The sequence below is a fragment of the Arachis hypogaea genome, chromosome 17 (genome assembly GCF_003086295.3).
Source record: "Arachis hypogaea cultivar Tifrunner chromosome 17, arahy.Tifrunner.gnm2.J5K5, whole genome shotgun sequence".
NCBI lineage: Eukaryota > Viridiplantae > Streptophyta > Magnoliopsida > Fabales > Fabaceae > Arachis > Arachis hypogaea.
Window position 1 is genome coordinate 12745992 of NC_092052.1, and position 27056 is coordinate 12773047.

At 36.4% G+C, this 27056-nt stretch overlaps 2 protein-coding genes and 1 pseudogene across 2 annotated transcripts; 1 reads left to right on the plus strand and 2 right to left on the minus strand.

Annotated features, from left to right (window-relative positions):
- Positions 1 to 2444: 2444 nt before the first annotated feature.
- On the minus strand, positions 2445 to 3730 carry LOC112762829 (uncharacterized GPI-anchored protein At4g28100-like; annotated as a pseudogene).
- A 1659-nt stretch (positions 3731 to 5389) lies between these two features.
- LOC112762830 (protein FAR1-RELATED SEQUENCE 5-like) lies at positions 5390 to 6746 on the plus strand. The gene is made up of 2 exons (XM_025808659.1): positions 5390 to 6101; positions 6199 to 6746. Exons 1-2 carry the CDS (start codon positions 5390 to 5392, stop codon positions 6744 to 6746), a joined length of 1260 nt encoding a protein of 419 aa, XP_025664444.1.
- An 11340-nt stretch (positions 6747 to 18086) lies between these two features.
- Positions 18087 to 23865, minus strand: LOC112765089 (deoxyhypusine hydroxylase). Its single transcript, XM_025810957.3, has 8 exons — positions 23135 to 23865; positions 20530 to 20860; positions 20233 to 20366; positions 19905 to 20140; positions 19681 to 19819; positions 19431 to 19557; positions 18583 to 18701; positions 18087 to 18497 (listed from the first exon to the last, which is right to left on the minus strand). Exons 2-8 carry the CDS (start codon positions 20693 to 20695, stop codon positions 18465 to 18467), a joined length of 954 nt encoding a protein of 317 aa, XP_025666742.1. The 5' UTR covers positions 20696 to 20860; positions 23135 to 23865; the 3' UTR covers positions 18087 to 18464.
- Between the last annotated feature and the right edge of the window lie 3191 nt (positions 23866 to 27056).

Genomic DNA, 27056 nt, shown 5'->3' on the forward strand with positions numbered 1-27056 from the left:
GCCCAGTTTCGCTTTCATGGAATGCTTCCTAATTGCACCCAAGACACACCAAACAAGAAAAAGAGAAAGAAAATAACGTGAGATTATCAATATGATAAACGCCTCTTTTGAGGTGAGGTCAACAAAACTTGTTCCATTATCAACTCAATATGAGATTACAATTTACAAGTAGAGGTAGCAATTTAAAGCAATGAATCACATGTACTAATAAGGCAAAGAGTTGCAAGTGTTTTAGCTTATATCGACCTAAACATCCTAGCCTTGGTGGCAATTTCGAAAATGATAGTCTTAGTTAGACTTTGCTATGTTGGGGGTTAAATTACAAGAGATATTGCGGTTAGATTATAAGACAATAAATACTATCACCTAATAACCGATGGATTTATACACTCATCATCAAACTATTGATTTGTTTTTGCATTAACATTAGTGCAAAACTATGAAGCATCAACGAATTATTTACGAATCCTTCACCAGCCTTTTTTTTTCCCCTTTTTTTTGTCTATAATATCCTCTAATCTGACAAACTAAGAACTAATTTATTGTAAATCTGAGCTTTATTTAAGAGTCTGCTGCTGGTCAATAAATTACTGCATATACAAAACGAGATTCGAATCTCAACACTTACTTAAATGGACGAATAAATTGACTACTCGACTAACCTAAATTGTCCTTTAGTAAAGTCCAAAATTATGGACAAAAAAAAGTATTAAGCCAATATTGTCTTTCCAAAGGAAAAAGGCCCAATATTGGGTCTCCGGGTCTCCAAGGACAAGGAGTAGTGACCTAGTGGAATTGGAAAAAAATTAAAATAAGACTAGTGGTATATAAAATTGGAAAGTTTTTAAATGTACTTTGAATACTGGTATTTTAGTAATTTTAATCATTAATTTTAATTAATATATATTATATATTTTTTTTAATTGAGATCAACGGTTGAAATTATTAAAACAACGATGTACTTGGTATACTTGAAATTCTTTTTATAAAGTTAAGATGATTGTTATACTCGATTTAGATTGGTTGAGTAGTTAGCTTACTCGTTCATTTAAGTAAGTGTGGAAAGTTTAAATTTCGCTTTGTGCATATAATAACTCATTGGCCAGCGACAAAACCATTAAATGGAATTCAAATATGTGACGGATTAATCCTTAACCTGTCAGGTTAGGATACCATGGACAATGAAAAAAAAAGTTAAGGTGATTGTTATGGTGTCTAAAAATTTGATACTTAATTTATTAAAAAAATTTAAAATTAATATTTAATTTAAAAAATATAAAAGTAAATAATTTTAAAATATTTAAAATTTATTATAAAAAAATAAATTAGATAAAAATTAGATACCATCAAATTAATTTGAAAATAATTAGACTAGTAAAAGTTTCAAGTTTCAACCTATATAATAAGTAATTTACTTATTCATTTATTTTACAAAGTATTATCTATTTATAGTCCTTAGTAACAATACTTCTAGGAGTAAAAGACAAATAGGTCCCTAATCTTTTAAAACGCGAACATTTTCGTCCCTCAAGATTGAAAAATACATTTCGATCCCTGACGTTTTAAAACGGCCGACAATTATACCCTTCCGTCCGTTTTGGGCCAAAAACGGCAACGGAGCCAGCTGACATGGAGGGGCAGTGAATGACGTAGCCGTTGCAGTTGCTGAGGTGGATTGGGACGAAATTTTAGTGGACAAATTCGTCCCTGAAGTGCCAAACGACGCCGTTTCCACCAGTGAGCCCTATTTCATCCAAACGCAAGGTGGAAGTCATGGCCGCTGCTTATGTGATCGTCCATGATGAGTGAGAGAGGTTCTTCATGCACAAGACCTGGACGGGGATCTTCATGCGCTGTTGCAAGAGGTTGTAATCGAGATGGGGTTGCGCTGAAGTACTTCTGCGGCGTTTATGCCATTCTTTACAAGTCAAGAACAGCATCTAATCCCAATAGGATGTTTCTCGAGTGTCCATTCTTCAAGGTGAGCGATTATTTTGATAGTAGTTGGATGAGAGTGTTCTGTGTCTAATTATGGTGTTATCTGAAAAATTGCTCCAGTAATGGCCACTAAAATTTCGTCCATCCTAAAATTTCGTCCATCCTAACTCTGGCTGTCTATCCTAATAACGGTACCATGCCCAGGACTCAATAGTGGCAGGGGAATGAATGAACTTACCACTGGAGTGTTGGAAAATGAAAACCACAGATGTTATAAAATCTATTGCTCAAAAATGTGTTCAGTTGGAAATGTGATTCTGATTAAGGATCAGTTTTACTCCTTTTGCAGACAATTTGCAAGGTAGCATGTGTCAGAATGAAAAGTAATATATTAAACTTACACTTCTATGTTAAGGAACCATCATTTATGAATGTGGAAGGCTAAGAACAAAAACACTCAAATTGGAACATTGTAGCCACGTATTAGAGGGGGGGGGGAGCATTGTTTATGCTATCTTCTGCATTTAACAAATAACACCACAATTTGTCATAATAAAGAAAGCCAGGTTAAAACTTTTCAGGAACTTATTTTGTAACATCAATTATCAAAAAAGAAAAGAAAGTTAGCAAAAAGACTATAGATAACTCAACTATCATCTTAATATGAAGAATCCAAAGACTTCAATTTTTTGTTAAATACCATGATAGAGACACTGCATGCAGATAACAATTTCTTGTTTTGTTAAAGAATTTCAAGAACTTTGGCTTCAATTGGTTCTTATGACTTCCGTGAAGCGCACAAGGTCCAAAGGCGCGTGAAGGATGGTGACATTGCAAGATAACTTAGAGAGCAACCAAACTCTCAAACAGAAAGATAAAACAAACACAACTTTACCAAATCACCAAACCATGAAGAAGATCAACATCAATAAAATGAACTCAAATTCATCATATTCAACAAAGATCCATCAAATTCTAAGTCAAAATAACGAATCAAACAACCCAAAATCAAAACAAAAACTTCTTTTTTTTTATCTATTTTGGGAAAAGATTAATAAAAAACTGACACTGTAGAGTGTGTTCAAGCACTTGGAGAAGCCACCAAGACCAGGGAAGCCATTGACATTGTTGGTTCTACTGATGCAATTCTTCTCTAACCTTCTCACAGTTTTATCCCCAACAAGTTCGCCATTTTCATTAACTGAAAATGCATCTGGGCAACTCAGAGGGTGAAGCCTTATCCCACAGAAGCAGAACACAACATCACATGTCTCATTGGGTCTTTTCAGCTAAATCCCTCTCACTTTCAGTGCATTCTCTAAGTCATTCACACATGTTTCTGAGTCATCTGGTAACAATGGCATCTCATATGATGATGACGATGTGTGGGTATGGCTATGGGTTAATGCAGTAGAAGAATATGCAGAGTATAACCATGATGCAAGAACAGGGCAGCACGGTGTGCGGTGGAGCTCCATGTCAGAACCACCACCACCACCACCTCTACAAGCATTCTTTATACCGTCAAATAGTTCATCTGAGAGTGTCAAGGGGCAACCTTTGACATTAGATTGTTCAGGGAATGCAGGGATTGTTGCTGTTGATGGATGAGATAGGCCTGGGCTTGGGCTTGTGTTTGGGAGGATGGGCTTAAGGGTTTGAAGGGTTGTTGTTGATGATGAGTCATTGCACATGCAGCAATAGAAGAAGAAGATGATAATGCAGAAGAGGAAAAGGGTTAGTGGTAGTGGAGCTGACATGGTGTTTGATGAAATGTTTCTGAGAGAAAAAGAAAGAAAGGGTATAATTATCCACTAAAATTTCGTCCCAATCCACCTCAGCAACTGTAACGCCCACATCATTCACTGTCCATCCATGTCAGCTGGCTCCGTTGCCCTTTTTTGCCCAAAACAGACAGAAGGGTATAATTGTCGGCCGTTTTAAAACGTCGGGGATCGAAATGTATTTTCCAATCTTGAGGGACGAAAATGTCCGCGTTTTAAAAGATCAGGAACCTATTTGTCTTTTACTCATACTTCTAGCTATGAAAGTAAGGGGAATAAAAGAAGAACACCATGAATGATATCGATATTAAAGGTATTATGAATACAGGTGAGTTCTAACCTGGGGCTCGCAAAATCAGCCTTTTCATGATGCTCATATGGTCTGACACGGTTTATAGATTTTTTTTTTGTCTCTTTTTGTTTTTTTTTTCCATGAAAAAATAATATTTATATAGAGACCTCAAACGATTTATGTTTTTATAGGAGTATCCTTTCTTGATCTAGAAGCTGAATTGGTTCGAATGGGTCTCATAAAAATCAGGCCAGCATGTTTTTGTTGGATAGTTAATAATAGAGTGATAATGAAAATGAAAATATATTTTTATAAAATGTAAAAAATTTAGAAAATTAAATCTGATATACATGATACTGGAATGTGGAAAAGTGTATGTCTTAACTTCAACCATTGTTTTAGCCGTCTCTAGAAGCTATTGTTGCAACCTTAACCTTAGCTTCATGTCCCGAAGTTCCGAAGAGAAGTGTAGTGAAAACTGGCAACATAATACATTTTAAGAGTAAAGTATCGTTTTTGTCCCTAATGTTTGGGTAAGTCCTATTTGTGTCCCTAACGTTTAAATCATCCTATTTGTATCCCTAACGTTTATAAAAGTGATTCAATGTTATCCTACTATCAATTATACTAACAAATCAGATTATATTTTTCAATTATTCTCACTTGGATGTATTCATTCTCAATTAGGTCTCACTTGAATGTGTTCGATTTTAATATTATACCCACTATTTGTGTTTAGATTCAATTATGTCCCTATAAAAGTAAATTATGTAAATGTTGTAGGAATTAGTTTCAACTTTTGATGAGTTATTTTTCGGAGTGGATCATCGATTCTATCCTAGACATTTGTATTCTAACTTCAAGAAGAGATTTTTAAAACTCAAACTAAAGCGTTCATGATGTGTAATTGACGGCAGGATAGCATTGAATCACTTTTATAAATGTTAGGGATACAAATAGGACGACTTAAACGTTAGGGACACAAATAGGATTTACCCCAAACGTTGGGGACAAAAACGATACTTTACTCTACATTTTAAAGATACACTGAAAATAATTTTTCACTTCTTCTTCTTGACTGTATTTTTACTCACCCCTATTATTAATTTATACAATTGTAAACCTAATATTCTGATTATTTTTAATATAGATCCACCCACAATAAAGCTTACAAATTTGATAGAAATTATATTTGAGTATTGATTGCCCTCCGCGGGCTCCATTAATTGTTGTGATAATAAGGTTATTATAATTTGTTATTATGTAAATCATTTAAGTTGGAGAAAGATTTAGGAGATTTGATGTAGATTTAGTTTGTTTCTTTGTTCTTTGTAGGCCCAGGCCCAAGCAGGAGAGAAAGCCTCCTTTAACCATAATGACGTCTCTTTTGAGAGTGAAGCACTACCAACTTATTTATCCGACCATGGAAATGAGTGATGATGGAAATTACTTTTGTGATGCTAAAGAACCTCTAAGCGATAAAGGCTTGGACATGGATTCTGAAGCCGATGATTTTTTTGACGATAACTTCTATGAGAACTGGGATGGCAGGTCAATTGATGGTATTAGTGACCTTGGTAGTTTTAATTTAAATTCACTAATGGTGGATGAGATTAAGATGCTACATTTTCCATATCTTAATGCCGCCTTCTCTTTCTACAATTTGTATGCCAAAATGAACAGGTTTGCTGCAAGGAGGAGCAAGTTGAGGCACAATGTTAACAGTGATATCACGCAACAATCATTTGTTTGCTTTAGAGAGGAATTTAGGGAGACAAAATCCTATGACGAGAGCAGTCAACGTAAACATGAGCCAAAACCAGAGACTAGATATGGATGCCAGGCTGAGATATATGTTCATGTCCATATAGATACTGAGAGATGGATCATAACATATTTTCAAGAAGCTTGTAACCACGTTCTTGCTAATGAATTGACCTTCATGCTTCCGGGACATAGGAAGATGGATGCTGGCGCAATCAACCAAATGAACATGATGTTGAAAGTTAGGATAAAGACTCCTCAGATTTATGCATCCTTTGTCAACACATTAGGGGACTTCCAAAATGTTCCATTGTTAAAGAGAGGCATGTATAGCCTAATAGAAAAGCAACAAAGGATCTTAGGCAGGGATGCCATAGCTTGCTTAAAGTTCTTGCAATCAACGGATAAAAACGATTTCAGAATATTCGTTTGATACTTGGCTGACAAAGAGGGTCATTTGGTACATGTTTTTTGGTCTAACAAATGTAGTCAATTGGATTATCATATCTTTGGAGATGTGTTGGCGTTATGCGACATATCAGGAAAATAAGTACATGTGCCCTCTTGTTGTGTTTTTTGGTATAAATCATCATAACCAAACCATTGTGTTTGCCGCTGCTCTTGTCTCAAATGAGAATGAGGATACTTATATTTGGTTACTGCAACAATTCTTGGAATGTATGAATGAAAAAGCTCCTCAATGTGTTATCACGGATGGTCACGGAACCATGAAAAAGGCCATTGAATCAGCGTTTTCTAGTACCTACCCCCGGTTTTGTGCATTGCACTTAATTAGAAATGCAACATCCAACCTTGGAAACCCAACATTCACGTCCGAGTTTAAAAGATGCATCCCTTTCGATTATGAGATATCAGAGTTCCAAGACCGGTGGGTGATGATGGTTTCAAAACTTGGCCTCGAGAATAATCAATGGGTGTGTGACCTTTATGCCAGGAAGAAAATGTAGGCAACATGGCACATTTGTGGGCATTTTTTTGGGGGTTTCAGGATGACATCTAGATGTGAGGGGTTGCATTCAATGCTTGGAAAATTTGTTCACTCGCGGCACAATTTGAGAGACTTTGTTAAACAATTTTTTTGTTGTATATCGCAAATGAGGTCAAGGAAATGCCAAACTGACCTAGTTTCTGTGGTAGACAATTTGGTACTACAAAGTCGGCTCCATGCACTAGAGAGATCAGTTACAAATATACTCACAAGATAAATATTCTTCCTTTTCAGGGCGATGTTGACAAAGGTGTGCACTTGGAAGGTCTGATCATGCACACTCACACCAACATGTGAGATTTACACCCTTTCATGGTTGGGCAATTCATGGAAGGAGTGACAGGTATCTCACTACCCTAGTTCTTCCATTTTTAAGTGCTCTTGCATTAGGATTGAATCTCTTGGTATACTACTTTGTGATCATGTTGTCACAATACTTGTACATTTAGACTTCACTGAAATTCCAAACCATCTCTTCTTGGCAAGGTGGTCAAAGAATGCTAGGTCAAGAGTGAGGGTGCTCATGGACAAGGGACTCTTTTGTTGGGATTCCATGGCAATTGTCGAAATTGGATGTTGAAGGATCTTTATAAGGAGATGTGTGTGCTTGCTTGTAAAAAAGTTGAAGAATTTATGGATGTCACTGGTAAGATTAGAAATGAAATCATTCGTCTAAAGCAGCTAGGAGAGTCACCTGAATCGGTCAGAATACATAAAGCAGCTAGGAGAGTCATCTGAGTTCACATGCCTGGAAGTGGGTTCGATGAACAAAAATTGAATATCAGTATCCTTGTCTTTGACATGAAAACTCATCACTTTAAGCACTCAAAATGACAAAAATATGCAGTTAAAGAGAAAGACAACATACCTCTAGTTTAGAGGTCAAAGCTTCAACTGCAGCAGAGAGTGCCTTCACACTTCCTGTTAGCTCACAGTAGAGCGGATTCTCATCCTACAAGACATGCAAAAATGATAAAGACATGATTTTTCCATACGACACGGCATGAAAGTGACAAAGGCCACTTACATTCACAAAAAGTTGGGTTAACGTGGCTCCATCGGGTATTTCATGTGCCTCATCGTTCAAGTGGCACTCAATATCTTGGTTGGGAGAGTTTTCGACGTCCATGGTGGTTTTGACTTGGAATGAAGGGTCTATGATGGTTGGCTGAACTTAGCTCAGTACGTGAAGAATGGTATCAGCAGTGTGTTTGCAATTTTAGCTGAGGGATCTCCATCCTATTAATAAAATACGAGTATTGATACAAATAAAACTTCTCTATTGCAAAGCCATTGTGTCTTCCCATAAAAGACAGAATGCCATTGCCAAACCTAGTTTAACTCTGCATTGCAACAGGGAGAAAGCCTTCAAACAAATATTTCTCTTACTGTGAATCTGATATATATCGTAACCTGCTATTGTTTGTCTACATCATCTTAGTCAATATAGTACATCAAGAAAGGCGATATAGGTGGAAAGGGTAACACCGTCATTTAAGTCACTCAATAATTTTTGAATTGGAGGATGATTTTTATGCCAGCTTACATTTATTTTCTAAAAATTAGTTCATTTTAAATTAGACCGTTAGGAATATATTAACAGGATTTGCTATCACAACGGATAATCATTCCCATCCTAATATAAGTTTGTTATAATTTTTTGAAAAGATGTTTTTAGTCCAAAATAGAAAAGATAAAATAATGAGGATGATTTAACCAATTATATTAGATTAGAATTATTGTATTTTATATTAGGACATCAGTATATTAATAAGTATATTAATAATTAACAATTTTATAAAGGAGCAGTTTGTGGTAACGTTAATAAATTATTGTCTTGTATAATATGTGGATTTTTATTGGATATTTTGGATAATGTTAATGTTATAAAATTAAAATTTTGGATATGTTTTGATGAAGTTAATTTTATGGAATAATTTTTTTTTCAGGTTTTGAATTCTTTGTAAATTACTTTTTGTATTTTATGATTATTATTTTTTATATGTTGTCCAAGTTATAACATAAGAGTGGACAGTGCGATTAGGAAATTAGGTGGGGTTTTTTTTTTGGACAGGGATCCGGGCCAACAGCCCACCCCAGATCCAGAACAGAAAACCCAAACAAGGTCCAAATCCAAACACCATTCCATATCCTAACCCGGTCCCCTTTCTTTTCTTTCCTCAGGAGCTACGCCTACCACATTTCATTTCTGCAACCCAGCAGATTCCCCACCCCCTTTATGCGATTGAGGGATGTTGGTTGTTGCTGCATCAAAACGCAATGAGCAAAGCTTGAAGCACACCGTCGAAGGCCGTTCTTCTCTGGTCTAACCCCGCAGCCATGGCGTCTTGTGAGCACGAGCCAGAGTGCATGTTCACCGCCGCTCTCGACAATCCCCAACTTCCAGAGACAACCTCGCCAATCTACCAATATCACAGATCAAAAACCCTAGATCAAAGTCAATGGGCCACCTTCGCACGCACCTCTAACAATGCAGCAATCCTCCTAGCCCCTCTGCCTCATTTCCAAGATCTGCTTTTGGTATCCGCGTAGTGTTCTGGAATGTCGAGTTGTCCTCCACGACAACCTAATTAGTACTCCTCGGCTCCCAAAAAGCACCTGTCAGCAATCAAGAACTGTTTGCCAATCTTGAGATGGCAAGATGATCCTTTTGGAGAATATTCCTGATGGACAGTGGCTTATACATGATCCAATTCTGGTGGAGAGTACCCTGACCTGTGAGCTTCGCCACTTCATGCACTAATGAGTTTGCTTCTCTGGGCACCCAGGTAAAACCACAGCTTGGAATGCCTCTTACTAAATGTAATGTCTTCTATTATAACTTGAATTTCTGCAATTGTTGCATGCGATTTTAGTGCCTGAATAAGTATCTGATTATCTGATTCTATGATAACTTTCTGCATTTGGAAATTTCATGACATGATTAAGGCTGCCCTAACTGCTAATGCCTCTGCAGCTAATGGCGAAGTGGCGACTATGGTGGAGTTAATTCCTGAGAGAAGGGTCCCGTTATGGTCTCTGAATACCGCTGCAGTTGCTCCCGCGGAGTGTGCTTCATCGAACGCTGCATCCACATTGCATTTGATCCATCCTACCAGTGGTGGTCTCCAGGTAACCCTGCTGCCTGTTCTTGTTGCATTAGTTGAACTCTTTGCTGGTTCCTCTGCCGTTTCTGCAAGTTTTAGTTCCATTTGTTTAGCTTTGCGAATCACCTTTATAGGATTAGGAATAGACTTCTGATAAATCGCTTGGTTTCTAGCTTTCCACACTTCCCAAACTAGAAAACCAACCTTACTGCTGCAAAGATCATAATTATCCCCTGTAATCAGCTTCATTTTTCTAGAAGATCCATCAAGCACTTCCCAAAAGAAGAAACTGTTAGGACCGTAGGGCAACATTGAATCTGGGCTCCAAACCAAGCTGCCCTTGTCCAAGGGCATAGCAGGAATGCATGCTCAGTAGTCTCTGGTTCCTGCAAACAAATAGGACATATAGGGGTGTTAGTTATTCTTTTATTAAAAAGATTTCCAAAAACGAGTTAAATGTTATGCGAAGCTCTCCATATAAAGGTTCTGATTTTCTGAGGAACTCTTAATTTCCAAATCTGTAGCCACAAAAACTTTAAGTCTTCACTAGAAGATGGGTTATTAGTACTACCGAAGCTCCTTTCATTCCTAGAAACATGGTATCCCGTCTTGATAGTATAGTTGCCATCTATTTTGAAAGGGCAGCTAAACCTATCCTCCCTTCCAAAAAAACTTACTGGGGTTCTAACGATTTTATCAACCGAAGCTCTATCAAAATACATCTTTAATTTATTCAAATTCCACCCCTTTCCCTTAACAATCATATCTTTGACAAACCTAATATCAAGATTTCTAACCACAAGATTCTTATCCATGTTCATTATCCACTTATCTTCCAGGATTCTCACTCTCTCTCCATTCCCTATCAACCACCTTCCATTTCTCAAAAGAAAATCCCTGCCATGTACAATACTTTTTCACATCCATGATGCCGCCCTTCCTACTTTAGCATCCTTAAAATCCTCGTTTGGAAAGTAAATAGCTTTAAGTACCTGAACCCAAATTGCTTTAGGATTTTCCAAAATTCTCCATGCTTGTTTTGCTATATTCTGACTATATAAATCCTTAAACCCAATACCTCCATCCTTTTTACTGGCACAAACCTTATCCCAACTCTTCCAATGGATACCTCTTTCCTTTCCGGAAGACGCCCACTAAAATTTGGCTATTCTCTTACTAAGCCGATCACAAAACATTTTAGGAAAAAGAACCACATTCATAATATAGGCAGGTATCGCTTGAACAATTGATTTGATGAGGACCTCCTTCCCAGCTTGATTAAGGAGTTTTTGTTTCCAACCTCCTAGCTTATCCACCACTCTGTCCTCAATCCAACTGAGAGCTTTATTCTTTGATCTTCCCTAGTGAGCCGGAAGCCCAAGATACTTATCCGGTTTATCCCAAGCTGAGAAACCCAAAATCTCTTCTATTTCAACTCTATTCATAATAGGCATCTGGTTTCCGAACGTGATCCCAGACTTGTCCAAGTTGATTCTCTGTCCTGAGGCTTCAGTGTATATGTTCAAAATAGTAACGAGCTGGTAAATTTCCTCCTCACTATCTTTTGAGAAAATTATACAATTATCCACAAAAAGGAGGTGTGAAATAGCTGGTGCAGTAGGGACAATTTTAACTCCCGAAATTCTGCCTTCTTCTCTAGCCTTATCCATAAGGATGGTGAAAACATCAGCCACTGTGATAAACAAGTACGGCGATAAAGGATCTCCTTGCCTAAGCCCCCTCTACAGCTCAATGGTCGTCGATAAAAGTCTATTGATCTTAATCTTATAACTTACTTGGCTCACACACTTCATCAACATCTTTTTTCAATGCGGGTTAAACCCAAAAGCCCTTAGAGTTGCTTCTAGAAATGACCACTCTATCCTATCATAAGCTTTATTCATATCAATCTTAATGGCTAGGTTCCTGGAAGCATTAGTCCCTTTCCTATTCAAATCATGGAACATTTCCTGCACTATTACCAAGTTATCTTGAATCAGGTGTCCTCCCACAAAAGCACTCTGAATGGGTAAAATGATCTTATCGATTATTCTCCTAAGCCTAACAACCAACACCCTAGAAATCATCTTATAAATAAAGTTGTAGCAACTAATCGGCCTAAGCTGATTAAGGGTTTTCGGGTGGTTAGTCTTAGGAACCAAAACTATAAAAGTTTCTCCAAAGCTGCTCGGTATATTTTTGTCACGAAAAAAACTCTTGACAACATCACAAACCTCTTTACCGACAATTGTCCAGTACTTTTGAAAAAAGATACCATTCAGACCGTCTAGTCCTGGTGCCTTAAGACTACCCAGACTGAAAGTAGCCTCTTTAATTTCTTGATTAGTAACCTCCTGCATGAGCTCCCCATTCATATCCTCAGTCACTCTGACAGGAACATGGCTTATGCAAGCAATCATATCTATATTCTCTGTAGTCGTAAAAAGATTCTGAAAGTGACCTGCTGCAAGCTTGAGAATCTCCCTTTCCCCACACACCCAATTTTCTGTAGAATCCTTAATCTCTCTATCCTATTTCTATCTCTTCTTTGAATGGTAGAAGCATGGAAGAAGGAAGTATTCTTGTCCCCAAAATTCAGCCATTTCACCCTCGACCTCTAACCCCAATATTTCTCCTCTTGTCTCCATAATCTGGTAATCTCCAATTTAAGCCTGTTGATCTCCTCTTGCTGAGTCTCTATAAAATCCGCTTCCTGCAAATGTTTGAGGCGAAGCTTTAAACTTTATATTTCCACATCTGCCCTCTTAAAGCTAATTCTACTTCATTTGGTTAATTCCTTCTTACAGTTATGCATCCTTCGATTTAGATTTTTCCAATGATCAGAACTAGTATAGCCAGAACTGCTCCATCCTCTCCTTATAACAGCGTCACAGTTGGCATGGCCCACCCGGAAAGCCTCAAACTTAAAATTTTTAATCCTTCTACCTCTAGGATTAACATCGAAAACTAGAGGAGTATGATCCAAGCTAATAGGCAGTAAGATTGAGAGTGTGGCATGTTGGAAAGCTCTTCTCCAATCCCAATTGACGAGAACCCTATCAAGCATCTCCTTAGTAACACAACCATTCCTTGGATTACTAAACCAGGTATATTTCATCCCTTGTAGTTCCAAAATCCAAGAGAGCATTGTCATGTACAAAATTCCTAAAAAACTCTATTTGACTACTCGGTTTAGGGTGCAAACCTACCTTCTCATCCTGAGAAATGACATTGTTAAAGTCTCCGATCATCACTCTTGGTTGTACCAGACTATTATTTAGAAAAGTTAAATCTTTCCATAACTCCTTCCTTTTCTTGTAATCTGGATGATCATAAACAAAAATAGCCTCCCAATCCTTGTCATTGCCATTAATAACTCTAGTTTTAATAAAATTATCACACCAAGCATAAACATGAATATTTACATTACTCTTCCAAAAAATACAAAGTCTCCCGAAAAGCCCCCGAGATTCTACACAAAATATGTTATCAAAACACAACTTTCTCCTAATTCTATCGCAACTTAGTTTAGTGGCTTTAGTTTCCATATGGAACAAAAGGGATGGCCTGTGAGATTTACAGATACTTTTTAGTTCATGTATTGTCGAAGGGGTCGCCATTCCTCGACAGTTCCAGCTGACGACAATCATGGCTGATGGTGGGGCATGTCAAGGCCCGCCTCCTCAGTCATGTCTGTTCCAGCATCATACTTGTACTTCTTACCTAGTTGTTGCATACTAATTTCCTTAGCTTCCTTCGTTTCCTCCTCATTAACTATATTGATGCTTAAATATCTTTTCCTTTTGAGGTTCAGGTGCATTTCTAAGTTATAAGCCAGCTCCAAATCCCACTTGTAGTCATTCCTCTGGTGAGGCTTTGCTATACTATCCTCTTCCATTTCTTGCTGATCCTCTGCTAGTTCAACGAAATACTTCTCCCTATTTTCCATCCTTTGAATCATGGTCCTGGTAATTGTAGTAGCAATTCTTTTCATTTTTGGTTTTTCCCAATAACACCACAGCTGATCTGCATTTTGACTTATAGATTCTATCCCCCTCACTGTTTGTTCCAGCATTTCATCACTGAGTTGTTGGTTTTGCTGAGACCCCTTCCTGCCAAAAAGCTTATTCAACTCTTCCCTGATTGTTAAACACCTGTTATTGTCCTTCCCTCCTTCGTTTACTTGTAAATTTCCTGTTTCTATCTCAGTTACCATCAGCCTAGCTAGCTCGAGCTCATTCTTTATTGTTCCCATACCAAAAGGTTCAGCCTCCTTATTTTCCTTGGCTTGTACGTGGTCCTGATCCCTGTCATCATGTTGCCTTGTGTCCCAATTATCCTCTTCTGCCACATGAATCTTATCATTCCCTTTCGTCATCCTATTTATAAAGACAGCTAGCCTCTCACCAAATCTTGAATGTTTGTTTTCAGAAATAGCATGCCAAAATGATAGACTTTACCCTTCATGAGCCATATCTAGAGATACAGGAGTAAGTGAAACGAGAATTGTCGTAGAAAAAGATAGAGGAACTAAAAAAACTTCTTAAGAGAGGAAAGTCTCCCTGAGAGAGATAAGGCGGTCAATTAGGCGGTGTTTAAAGTTCATCAAACATCACATGGCGAGTTAATACTCAAAATGGCCCCTGAAATTTGGAGACAGACTCAATTTGACCCCCAAAATTTCAATTAACTCAATTTGAACCCTCAAATTTGAATAAGTGACTCACGTTAGCCCTTCTGTTAATCTCCATTAACGGCACACTTACCTGGAATGTTAAGTGACACGTGGGCTTGACATGTGGCCTTATTAAACCTTGATGACATAGGAAAAAATTTTTAGACTCAATTTAGTCCCTTTTAATTAATATAAAATCCTAACAAGTGCCAAATTACCAAATTGGTATCGTTGTTTAGGTGTTGGAGAAGATGATGAGGAGTACCACCAAGGTTCCGGAAGCTGCAACAGATCTCATTCACATGGAAGTTTGGATAGGAATCCAAGTCGAGCTAGATCTGGAAAGGTTCCACACTGGTGTGGTTGTGGAATGCGTCCCATTCTTCGTTGGTCTGGAACAGAAGCAAATTCAGAGAGACTATTTTTTGGATATCCAAACTATAATGTGAGTTCTTGAATTGCTTCCTTCTTGAATTTACATCTTCTTTTTGTAATACATGCATAATTTATTTTGTGATTTTTGTTGTCATAGACCTTTGGGAATAGATGGTGTGGACTTTTTATGTGCGCAAATGGCGTGAAAGAAGAAGACATGACTGGCAGACATGAAATTGAAAATAGCATTGAGTATTGGAAGATGAACGTGGGTTGGAAGATTAGTGCAATAGAAGCTGAAAATTAGGATTTTAAAAGTATGGAATAGTATTTTGAGTTTCTTTCTTATTTTGTTTGTAGTTGTATCCATTGGCTATACCTTGGGTGTAGGAAAGTGATGAATAAAATTGAATTAATGTCACTACAGTTATGTTTTTTTCAATACAAATCTGTTTTGTAAATTGTAAGTTTTGACTAAACTTACAAATTCAGTGAGGATATTACAAATAGGTATGATTCTGTAAATTAAAATTTGTGACTAAAGTTGTAAAAGTAAAATGGTAAGAATAAACAAGAGACTGATTACAAATATGCAAATATCAATAATAAACTAACTTGTAATTTATCTACCAAATCTCTAAATTGCAAAATAAGTTATAATAATAAAACTTGAATCTGATTTCATAGGTCAACCATAGTCATGATAATGACCATTGTAATACATGATAAACCAAGAGTGATGTCTAGAATGTCATCATTATGACAAAAGGCATAAACAACCACTGACACACATTTCAGCCACAAAACAGCCACAAAATGACTTCGAAACACACAATTTTGGATTACATTTATCAATTCATGCACAAAAGACAACATAATTTAATCTCTATTTCTTCCTTGGTGTTTTAAAGCCCGGAGTGGGGACAAATTTCATAAATTCTGTAAACTTTAACGCTGTCTCAAAATTAGCTTCTTGCATTAGTTCCACACCGAGAGTTGCTCTTCTTTTATGCGCTTTTTGCATTAGTTCCACACCGAGAGTTGCTCTTCTTTTATGCGGTAGCTTATCCAGCCTTGTGAGCGGTGGAGGTGGAGGCACCTACATGTAATTAGAAATATTTAATGAACTATTATTGAACCCGATAAAATAAAAGATTGCATGTTCTATGTATTCCAGGTCTATGACAATGTGTGTAATTAGTAAAATGCTAACAGTAAAACTAAACATCTCGAATTGAAACAAGTTGAATTTGTACTCTTTAAGTACTCTATAGCACATAATTCCCATACTAAGTGCTAGTATTCATAACTCTCCACTAATTGCTAGCATGTTTATTTATGTTTAACCGATATATAGAAAAATTTAAATAACATATATGCTTTCAAACAAGTATGCATAAGTATTTCCTAGAGGGAGAGCAGGTCCTTATGATATGTTAATAAGTCACGTTTAATTTTGAATATAATAGTATATATTAATATCAAACTCTTAATTAAAACAAGTTAAAAATAATAGTGTAATTAAAAATCTTAAGTATTCTACAGGAATAAGCCACCAACATTTAACAATGTCAGCATAACCGAGCTCCTTGTAGTAATTTCTTAGTGAAAATACATTCAATCTATTTTCATCTAGTCCAATTAATTCATCTGTATTGTCCGTTTTGTAAACTACACTGCCATCATTCTTTATAACAAAGCTGCCTCCCTGATGATAGACAATGATTAACAAATCACACATTTACAAATATAATTCAAACAATTAACAAATTAACTTCAACATCCAAGACCTTTCATATCATGCATCAGATGATTCTACATTAACATGCCAATCATTATTTTTTCAGAACAGAAAATATAAAAATTCATATATAAAATTTATCCGTGTAACAACAGCTACACAATTTTTTGTTAGCCATAATTAATAGCTCCGCATTATCACATTGACAAGCATAATCTATTTACTCATTCATGAATTTCTCATTTTATATTTTCAAAAAAAAAAGTTCAGCTATTGAAATCATCTATAGACAGAAACTAGTACATAAAGAAGTGGTAGACTTCACTAATTTAGATATGCTTTCTTCTCTGTAACACGGTTAACGTTAATCATAATTAATCTTTTAAAAAAAATCCCTAACAGAAGAGGATCAATAACTAAAACTATCTTCTTTCACAATGGACCCAATCCATTTGAGCATCAAATAGAGTATAAATTAATGGCCTGTAATCTTCTTTCACAATGGACCCAATCCATTTGAGCATTAAATAGAGTACAAATTAATGGCCTGTAAACCCCAACCAAGAGAAGACACAAAACATAACATTGAACCCAAACATAGAATGCTTGCGTTACTAACCTTTTTTGGAAAAACAGTGGTGCGCACCTTCTTCTTCCTTGTACTAGCAAACGAGAACGTGTGCGACAAGCTTTGTCGGCGCCTTACACTAGCAGTGACATTGATCTTCCACAGTATGGTGCATATGGTGCATGTGAGAGAATGAAGAAGAATTTCTCTGTTTTGAGTGGTTTGATCATTTAGAATGGAAAACGCTGTCTTTTGAAAAGAGATTACACGCCAAGGAGAAAACGACATCGTTTAATAAAACCACATGTCAAGTCCACGTGTCGTTAATGGAGATTAACAGAAGGGCTAACGTGAGTCACTTATTTAAATTTGGGAATTCAAATTAAATTAATTAAAATTTTGAGTTAAATTAAATATCTCTAAATTTCAGAGACCATTTTGAGTATTAACTCTCACATGGCTTGCTTTTTTACATTATGGATGTGATTATTGTCGTTCTCTCCACGCCCAAAATGCCGCTTCAAAAGAATTGTCCTACCAAAAATCTAATTTGAGCCAGTTAAAATAAAAAATGAAAAACACAATTAACATTGGAAACAAAAATGATGATTCCCTAACAAAAACAGCCCAAGGCTACCAAAAATTAGCCCAATAAGTAAATTATTATCATTCACTTTCATCACATGAAGAAGGAAATTACCTTCCTCACCAGTGACCCTTTTTCTAATTGTGTACGTTCTCAATATTTGTAATTTAAATGTTCCAAAATAACGGGTTTCAGTTGTTCAATCTCTTCCCTTTTATTTGTCAATTTGGATTTATAATTTCAATCATTTGAATATAAAGATTTTTTTTTAATGTTCAAAACATAGTTTAAGATGTTTGAAGTACAAAATTTAAATCTCACCTCCCTCTCTCTGTCACAAATCTATTTTTTTTCCATTCTTTTTCATTTTGGTAATTTTGGTTATGGTAGAGACTGCAGTGGCCAACGAGGACTGCTACCAAAGGGTGAAGCAGTGGTTCTGGCAATGGGGGTGTGGTGCTATGGTTCTAGTACAAAAGGAAGAAGAGATAGGTAAAATCAAAGTGTGTGAACTTTTAAATAAAAATAAATTTTCAAAAAATCAGCTAATTATTATCAGCTAAATGTTTTACGCCTTTTCTGTGTGTATCTCTTCAATCTCATGCATCTTTCCTTCTTCTGTAATTCAATGCACAGTTGGGGTTCGAATGAAGAGGAACTGCCACAATGGGAGAAAATAAAGCCATGTTAACAAAATTTAAAACAAAACTAGCGAATTCTATGGTAACTACTTTGGTGAATACCTCAAATGATTTTCCTGATCGCTCATATTCTAGCATGCTTAGTGCAACTTGACAGCTTTGAGAGACAAGAGGCTCCGGATCTGCTGTAAACTCCTCAAGAAGGGCTACACTTTGGTCATCTAAAGGGTATAGCAAAAGAACTTTGTTAGAAAAGTGTAAATGAGGGCATTTAAATGCTGAGCACAAGCCGAATAGCAATAAATTGTTGAGCAATGAACTAATATATGTCCAGTCGGTTAGCTTAAAAAAAATCTTATTAAAGATAATGAGATAAATTAAGCTTCTCGAGTTAAGCCCAGAGTCATCTTGAAATTGACAGCTCGTACTAAAATAATCTCTGAGATCTCAATTACACCAATTATGTCTCTGAGATTGACAAATGTGCCACCTTAGTTCCTAACGACCTGACAAGTCACTTGATGGAAAAGAGACGAGGAGATTATCTATATCTCTTCCAACTCAAACAAGTAACTTGTATGATATTTTAGTTTGCATAAATGTCTCAAAAACTTGCAAATCACTTTGACTATAACTAGCAAGTATTGCCAGTTGAATGGTACAAGAAGCATTATTCAACCTGAATGAGAATGAGGTTACTTTTGACCAGTCACAACAAAGATGGACAGAAGCATTAAAAAACTAGAATTTGCAATGTAAATTCACTTGGACTGCCACTATTTTCTACTTGATTCTATATTAACATATGAATTTCATACAGTATATGATATTATTGCACTTCTACTAGACATACATTGGCATCACAAAGATCACACTCCTTTAACATATTGAATACCTTAGTGCGTAAAAGATATCACAACATTTTAGTTTTTAATATTTGGTTTCAATACCTGCAATTGACCCAAGAGCTTCGGCAGCTTCATGTCTAACCATTGGGTGCTCATTCACATCTTTAAGTATGTTAGATAGAGCAGTTGAAGCAGCTTTGTCTTGCAACTGACCCAGAACATACGCAACCTAAAAAATTGCCAAAAATATAGGCATTTGCATTCAAAGTACAAAAGAATATTTGGGCATACTCAAACAAAATAAAATTTACAGAAAAATAAAAACAAAGAAAACAAAGTGTACTTATCAAACCTCATGACGTAGAAGAGCGCTTTTTGAACCCAATGAATCGATAATAGCAGCAACAGCTTCCTCTCCACCATCATTTCTAAGTGCAAAAAGAGCTGCATATCTCTCATACATCCCTTTTTCTTCATCCAGAAGTATTTCCCTGATTTGATTAAGATGGCTTAGCAAACCAACTATCTAATGTTTAGTTACACAAGGTTCTATCCATTAGCATGAACTGGACAAACCTCAGTTGTTGTACCGAGGTGCAAGAGCATGCCAGTGCGGCTGGATCAACCGACTTAAAAGGTGAAATATCAGTTGTAGATGAATCATCACTATTTCCAGCATCTTTTACATGTCGAATACGTTCCAGAGCCAACTCACAAGTTTCGCGGACCTCCTGAGCCGGATCTAAATCCAAACTACTCTTCAGCAGGGGAATGTTACCGTATGAACCAATAGCACCAAGTGCTTCAGCTGCCTATGCAGTTACAACAAACACAATGGTCTTAAAACTGGAACAATTTGCAAAAACAAGAACAAGAACAAAGAGCAGGGCTTCGCGGAAACTACCTCATGGCGAACAATTGGATGCAAAGAAAGGTCATTTAGAACTGCTGCCAAAGCTGGAATGGCTTCGGTTTCCTGCATTTGGCCCAACGCAAATGCAGCTTCATGTGCCAACAAATTTGATGAATCTCTCGTCGCTGCGAAGTAAAAGTAGCTCTAATCAAAACAGCATCGACGTTTATACGCTACATTTATTATTGTAATTCCGCAACAAAATTGAAATTACTTTAATAAATAAATGAATAAAATCTATAACTGGCTGAAATGCAATAATAACAATTAAAAAAAAAAAAGACAAACCAAGAATGAGGGCATCGCGAGGGGCGGGGCCTTTGAGGTTGCGAAGGGAGAAGAGGGCTCTGAAGCGGTCAGAGATGGGTTGTGTGGAATCCAGCAACAAGTTGCAGAGGAACTTCTCGGTGTCCTTTGACGAAGTAAAAACGGCGTCGTTGGAGGAAGCCACCATGAATACAAAGGGAGTTTGATGCTTCTTGTTGTTCACTTGTTGAGTTGTTCTGTTGTGAAGTTGATTCTCCGTCTACGGCTTCTCTACCAAAGCGCAACGCCGAATCCAATTCTCGCAATAACAGTCACACACAGAAGACGCAGTACACTATCCGGGATATGCGCCCTAGGTAAATAAATAAATAATATAAATATAACAAAAAATAAATATTAAATTTTAATTTCTAACATTTTAGTGTTAATAAATAAAATTATCCTTTAATGTATATTTTGTTATTTTTTATTTATTATATATTTTTCAATAATATTTTAAACTTTTGATTAATAAAAATATTATTAGACGTTAACTTTTGAAAAAGATTAAGAACATTCGAAGGGACTGTTTTAAAATTTCTCACGGACTGTTTTGAGATTTTTTAAATTCTTTGGAACTGTTTTGCACTTCACTCTGGAGAATGCTATGTCCAGCTCGCACACATAAACACTTAACAACCACATATACGAATTAACGTTCACATCAGTAGTCACCGATAGTGACTAACGGAGAGACTGTATTGTCTAAATCTAAATATTACTCTAAATATTAAACGAAAATAATTTTCCCAGCTGGTCTTTATGGCGAGTCTGCAAGAATTAGACCGGTGACCGGTGTGCATAACGCCATAATGGTAAAAAAAATTAGTTTAAAATTTTATCGTGATGGAACCGATTTAATTAAATATATAATAGTTATTTAAACTATGTCAATATAATTTTTTAAAAACCTAAATTCAATTATTCAATAACAGTAAATTTTATATCCTCACCTAATAATTTATCTATATTTTATCATTTAAATTTTTATTTAAGTTCAACACATCAAAATTCATGATAAAATAAAATAAAAATTCACATAAATCATAACATAGATGTTAAATTTACACTCAAATTCATAATGTCTCCGTCATTAAAAAATAGTTATTATGAAGTTTATAACTTAAAAAGAAAGACATCACTCGTTACCAACCATAAACACTGTTTAAGTGACCAAAAATCATATGTAGATAATAATCGAAGATCATCATCTATAGAACTATCACCAAAAGAAGTAATATTTAAAACTCAATTATAACATTAGGCATATTCACATCAACATTCTTTTTTTCTCCATCTAATAAAATAAAATAGTGAGAGAAAAAAGAAATAAAAGTTAACAACATATAATTTTGATTAGATGAAACAAGTTCTATCATTTTACTCAATACAAAGGCACAACATTATCGCCATGCATATATTAAACTTTCAGCATGTGTGTGGTTGGGAGATTTATAAGAGCATAACAAAGCACAAGCATTCAATTCATAGACCCCTTCTTGGTGCTTTGCTTTTCTATTTGAACCACTTCAAGACCATCTATGATCTACTATAAGTTGTTTAGAAAAAGGAAAATCTTCATTAGGACATTGCGCTGCATGTTTAGCACGCACCTCCTCAATCTTTAGCATTTCTTCTTTCTAGTAATAGAGACCACGTATTGTTTTCAGTTAGTTTTCTTTGTTTCTTTCTCATGTAACCAAAAAATTTATTGTCATTTAGTTAATTATCGCCAATGTTTAAAAACAGTTTCGTTTTCGTAAGAACAAAACAATTGATCAGTCGGAAAAAATCAAGTGATTTTGTGAATCTTCCTTCTTGCAAACCTTGGAGGTGTACTCTATCCTGTCATGACGAAATCATTTCTCCTAGAAATTTAAACTAATAGAAAGATGTATATGAATGGTTATATATTTAACATGCCTCTTCAAGCAAGAACTTCTTTTAAAAATGCTATTTGCACGCCAAAATCAACCTCCATATATTTTCTACTCTGGTGGCTGATTTTGGTGTACACCTATCATAGTTGAACTTCTTTTGGATTTACTTAAATCTTTTGCATAGATTTTTTTCTTTTTTCTTTTTATTGGTCTTATGCTAAAATTCTTTCTTTTGCATAGTTTTTATTATAGTGGATTATATCACTACTGTATTGAACAAATAAAAGCTCATGCTTCAGCATAATTTTAACAAAGATTAGATTGATTATATTAAACAAATAAAGCATGATTTTAACAAAGATTAGCAATATTTTCAGCAGACAGCAGATTGATCACAATTTTAACAAGAATTCAGCACAATTTTAACAAAAATTAACAAACTTTTCCAAAGATTAAGAAGGATTATCAAAGTTTCAGCACAGCACCAAAAAAGCAGCAGAGCAGAATTAATCATTCAACAATTCAATCTGAATAGCACTAGCAGCAGCAGAATCCTAAACCTAAGAACAAAGAACCAAGAACGAAAAATTCAAAAAAGAAAACGAAAAAATCAATCTGAGTAGCACTAGCAGAATCCTAAACCTTCGTTCTCACTTCTGAACAAAGCATAAAAAAACGAAGAACAAGCACTAGCAATGAGCACTGACCTTCGATCTGAGCAGTCTGGGCAGAGTATGACGGAGAGCAGTTGAGCGCGACGGCAAGCAGCATGGCGAGCAGACAACAACCACTGTTATTCCTTCTTCGTCACTTCACCACTGACGACTCAGGAGTCACGAGTCACGAGACACCTTCCAATGCCGGAGACCGAACAGACATATCGTACAGAAGACGACGGCGGCGGCGGAAGTTCAAGGTCGTCCTCCTCGGCGCAGCGACGGCAGAGTTCCGGAACTAGTGCTCTGTGATACGGCTAGCAGAACGAATGGCAAAGAAAAAGGGATTCAATGGCTTGGGCGACGGAAGGATGGCTGGGCAGACGAAGACGACGGACACCGAGCTGACCTCGAGGAAGAAGCTTCGATTGGTGAGAGAGAACAGGGGTCGGAGACTTGAAGCACGAGGAAAGCTACACGGACGGACGGCCGGCGGACTTTGAGTGCGACGGACGGTGGCAGTGTGCCACTGCTTACGGCGGCGGTAATGGCTAGGGTTTTTTTTTTCTCTCAGTTTCTGTGATTTCTTTCTGAATGAAAGAAGGAAAGGGAGAAAGGGGCTGGGAGAAGAAACGAATTAGGAATCTGACCCTTTTGTGTAAACCGACAGGACGGTTCTCTAGCAATTTTTAGAGCAGCGGTTTCTCAGCATGAACTGAAGTCATCGAACCGCAATGAAAATAAAAGTAAAGTTTGACAAGGACGAAAGAATAAAATACCAAGGTACTAAAATTTTATTTTATGAGTTAATAAGTCAAAATCGTTGTTGAAAGATTATCCGATTTCTATTTTAGTATTTAAAAGATAAAATTAATTAAATTAGTCCTTAAAAGATAATTATGTTAATAGAATTCGTCTTTTTGTCATTTTGATTGATGATGTGGCTAATGTTTACTAACGTTGAACATTAATTGATAGCGTAACACACTCTAAAATGACATAATTTTGTCTTTTTTTTTTTGTCTCCAAGGGTTAAAACGACGCTGTTTGATGTTTAGGATGGGATATTCAGCCACGTTTCTCCCTATCACCACCTCTCATAACAGAAATCCCTCTCTTTCGCTCCAAAAATCTTTCTCTTTTTTCTTTCTTTTTCGGCATGAAATGCTTGTGTCTGAGGTAGTACATTGCGGTGGCGCTGCAAGATCTTGCAGCGTTCAAAATCCTTAATTTGGCTTGCCTTCTCACCTGCTGTTCATACGGGTCTTTTCACCGTGGGTTGTCAAGAAGACAATAAGGGTTCTTGGTCAATTGAAATTTTTTATGGTGAATCACCCTTCACTCTTAAATCCATAGAATCTATGAGTTTTTTTCAAAGTCTTAATCTTTCTGTTTTTATTTGTGGAATTTATTGTGATTTTTCTCACATGCAAATTTATGTTAGTTTCTAATTTGAAGTTGGTAGTTTTGCTTTTGTTCTGTTGTGATTTTTAGTTTCATTATCTTCATGAGAGAAATTAATTTGGATTTTGAATGGAAAAATTTGTTTTAGTGTAGATTATTTTTTGTTCAATGGAGGTAGATGGATGATGGTGTTTGAGCACAACAAAAACAGAAAAAGGAGAAAAGGAGAAGGCGACTAAGAGAGCGATGGAGCAATGAGAATCATGTGCAGGGATGGCTTTGAGCAGCGACATTGAAAGTGACGAGATCACTATGCAATGGTAGCGAGGCTTCTCTATCAGCTGGAGGTGCGAGAAGAACGAATGAGAACGCTTGTTTTTGGGGATGAAGAATACAAAACGACACTGTTTACTATGTTGCACTGTCACTTCACGTTCCAGGTTAATGGCAATGTCAAGAAACTTACGGAGGGACAAACGTGATTAAAAAAAATTATTTAGAGATGAATTTGATTAATTTTATCTTTCGAGGACTAAAATGGAGATCGATGTATCTTTCGAGAACGATTTTGACTATTAACTCTTTATTTAATAAAAAACACTAGTGCAATGAACTGAAGTCCACCCATGAAATTACACATAGAACACACGAAAATAGTAAAATACAACCATATATAGCATAGTAGTTTTACAAGAAACTATCATTATGTAAACACTACTCTACAATTTATTTTATTTTAGATAATAGGTGAATCTCTATTCTTCAAATTGTAAACACAGTCAAACATAAAAATATGTGGATAAGGGGAGGATAACTATTTGAAAGGTACTTAATAATGCAGATGAAAAAATGATGTTGTATTGATGATTCAGAATAATAATTACAAGGAAATTGGAGCTATATGAATTTGTAGTATTACTTAAAGACAAAATAAACCAATGAAACAGTGGTATGAACTAAGAAAAGAAAGTGAAGTAGAAACGCATCAATGCTCGTCGTGTATGAGGACCTGAACGAAGAGAAGAATTAATTAGAACATATATAAGGAATTTGATGTTACTAGAAGATGGAGGAATAGAATAATAAAATGGCACTATACCGAGCTCAAGCTACCCTGCATAATCCTTCTATTTGGTATTTATGATGTGTCCTTTCATGCTTCTACGCACGTCTGAAGGAGGTGGGTCAGCAGCCACGTCTCTCTGCTCTGTAACTAATTTTTCCTTAGTAAAATTGCTTGCATTAGAGTGTTCACTCCCATCCAATTTTGTTATTCTCTTTCTTATATTACCGTCTGCATTTAGATCAACCGTGTCGTCAAGGTTGAGAGCAGCGTATAGTCTAGTCACATCTATAATTGGTTCTTAGGATGTTTCTGCAATGTCTCTGATTCTCCACTGCACATGGACCTGTTGTTCTGGTTGTCCATGTTTGACAATGGTGCGAACTCCCAAAACTTGAGAATGCTCAAGTATAGGACCCTTGGCACTAATATGTAAAGGCAATGGCAAGTACTGATTAGTGTTATCCCCGCGGAATCTTTTTAACACTGAAATGTGGAACACATTATGAATCTTGGCTTCCGGAGGAAGTTCGAGTCTATAAGCCACCGAACTTAGTTTATTGACAATGCGATGGTCCAAAGTATCCTATTCCCAACTTCTGATTTTTTCTCAAAGCTACTGAGTGTTGGCGATAAGGCTGTAAATGAACCAACACCATATCATTCTCTTTAAATTCAGCATCCCGACAATTTTTATCAGTAACGTCTTCATATATTATTGGGCACAATTGAGGTTAGCCTTAAGCTGTTCAAGCAGCGTGTCCCGATTGGTAAGCAACTCTTGCAATGACGGTTCGTCAGCATGAGAGAACTCTATCTAATGAGATTTGGGAGGACACGACCATATAGAGTCATGTAAGGAGACATTTTGATACTTCTGTGATGAGAAGTGTTATACCAATACTGGGCCCAAGGTAGCATATTGAACCATAACCTGGGATTCTCGAAACAGAAACAACAAAGATACATCTTCAATATCTTGTTCACGACTTCACTTTACCCGTCCGTTTGTGGGTGTTATGCTGAGCTCATAGATAAAGTAGTGCCTTGCAACTTAAATGATCTCTGCCAAAAGTGACTCATAAAGATCCGGTCCCTATCCGAGTCAATGGAGCTAGGAAAGCCATGGAGTTTGACAATATTCCTGATGAATGCCTCTGCCACTGAACGACTGTCAAAGTCATGTTTCAAGAGTATAAAATGAGCAAATTTTGTCAATCCATCAATGACCACCATAATGACCGTGTACCCATGAGACTGTGGAAGAGCAGTGATAAAATTCATGCAGATATTCTCCCACACCTATGATGGTATGGGGAGAGGTTGGAGCAACCCTGCAGGTAGTCGAGCCTCTATTTTGGCATGCTGGCAAGTGGAGCAGGAAAGAACATAAGCTCTTATATCTCTTTGCATATTTGGCCAATAAAAGGCAAAACAAATCCGTTCCATAGTCTTGGCAATGCCGGAATGACCTCTAATCACGCCATCACGGTATTCGTGCAAAAT

Coding starts and splice junctions, on each gene's coding strand:
- LOC112762830 (XM_025808659.1), top strand. CDS start 5,390: ATGACGTCTCTTTTGAGAGTGAAGCACTACCAACTTATTTATCCGACC. Junction 6,102..6,198: donor TGTTCCATTGTTAAAGAGAG/GCATGTATAGCC, acceptor AAACGATTTCAG/AATATTCGTTTGATACTTGG.
- LOC112765089 (XM_025810957.3), bottom strand. CDS start 20,695: ATGGTGGCTTCCTCCAACGACGCCGTTTTTACTTCGTCAAAGGACACC. Junction 20,367..20,529: donor TCGCGATGCCCTCATTCTTG/GTTTGTCTTTTT, acceptor TTTACTTCGCAG/CGACGAGAGATTCATCAAAT. Junction 19,558..19,680: donor GCGCTCTTCTACGTCATGAG/GTTTGATAAGTA, acceptor GCAATTTTTTAG/GTTGCGTATGTTCTGGGTCA.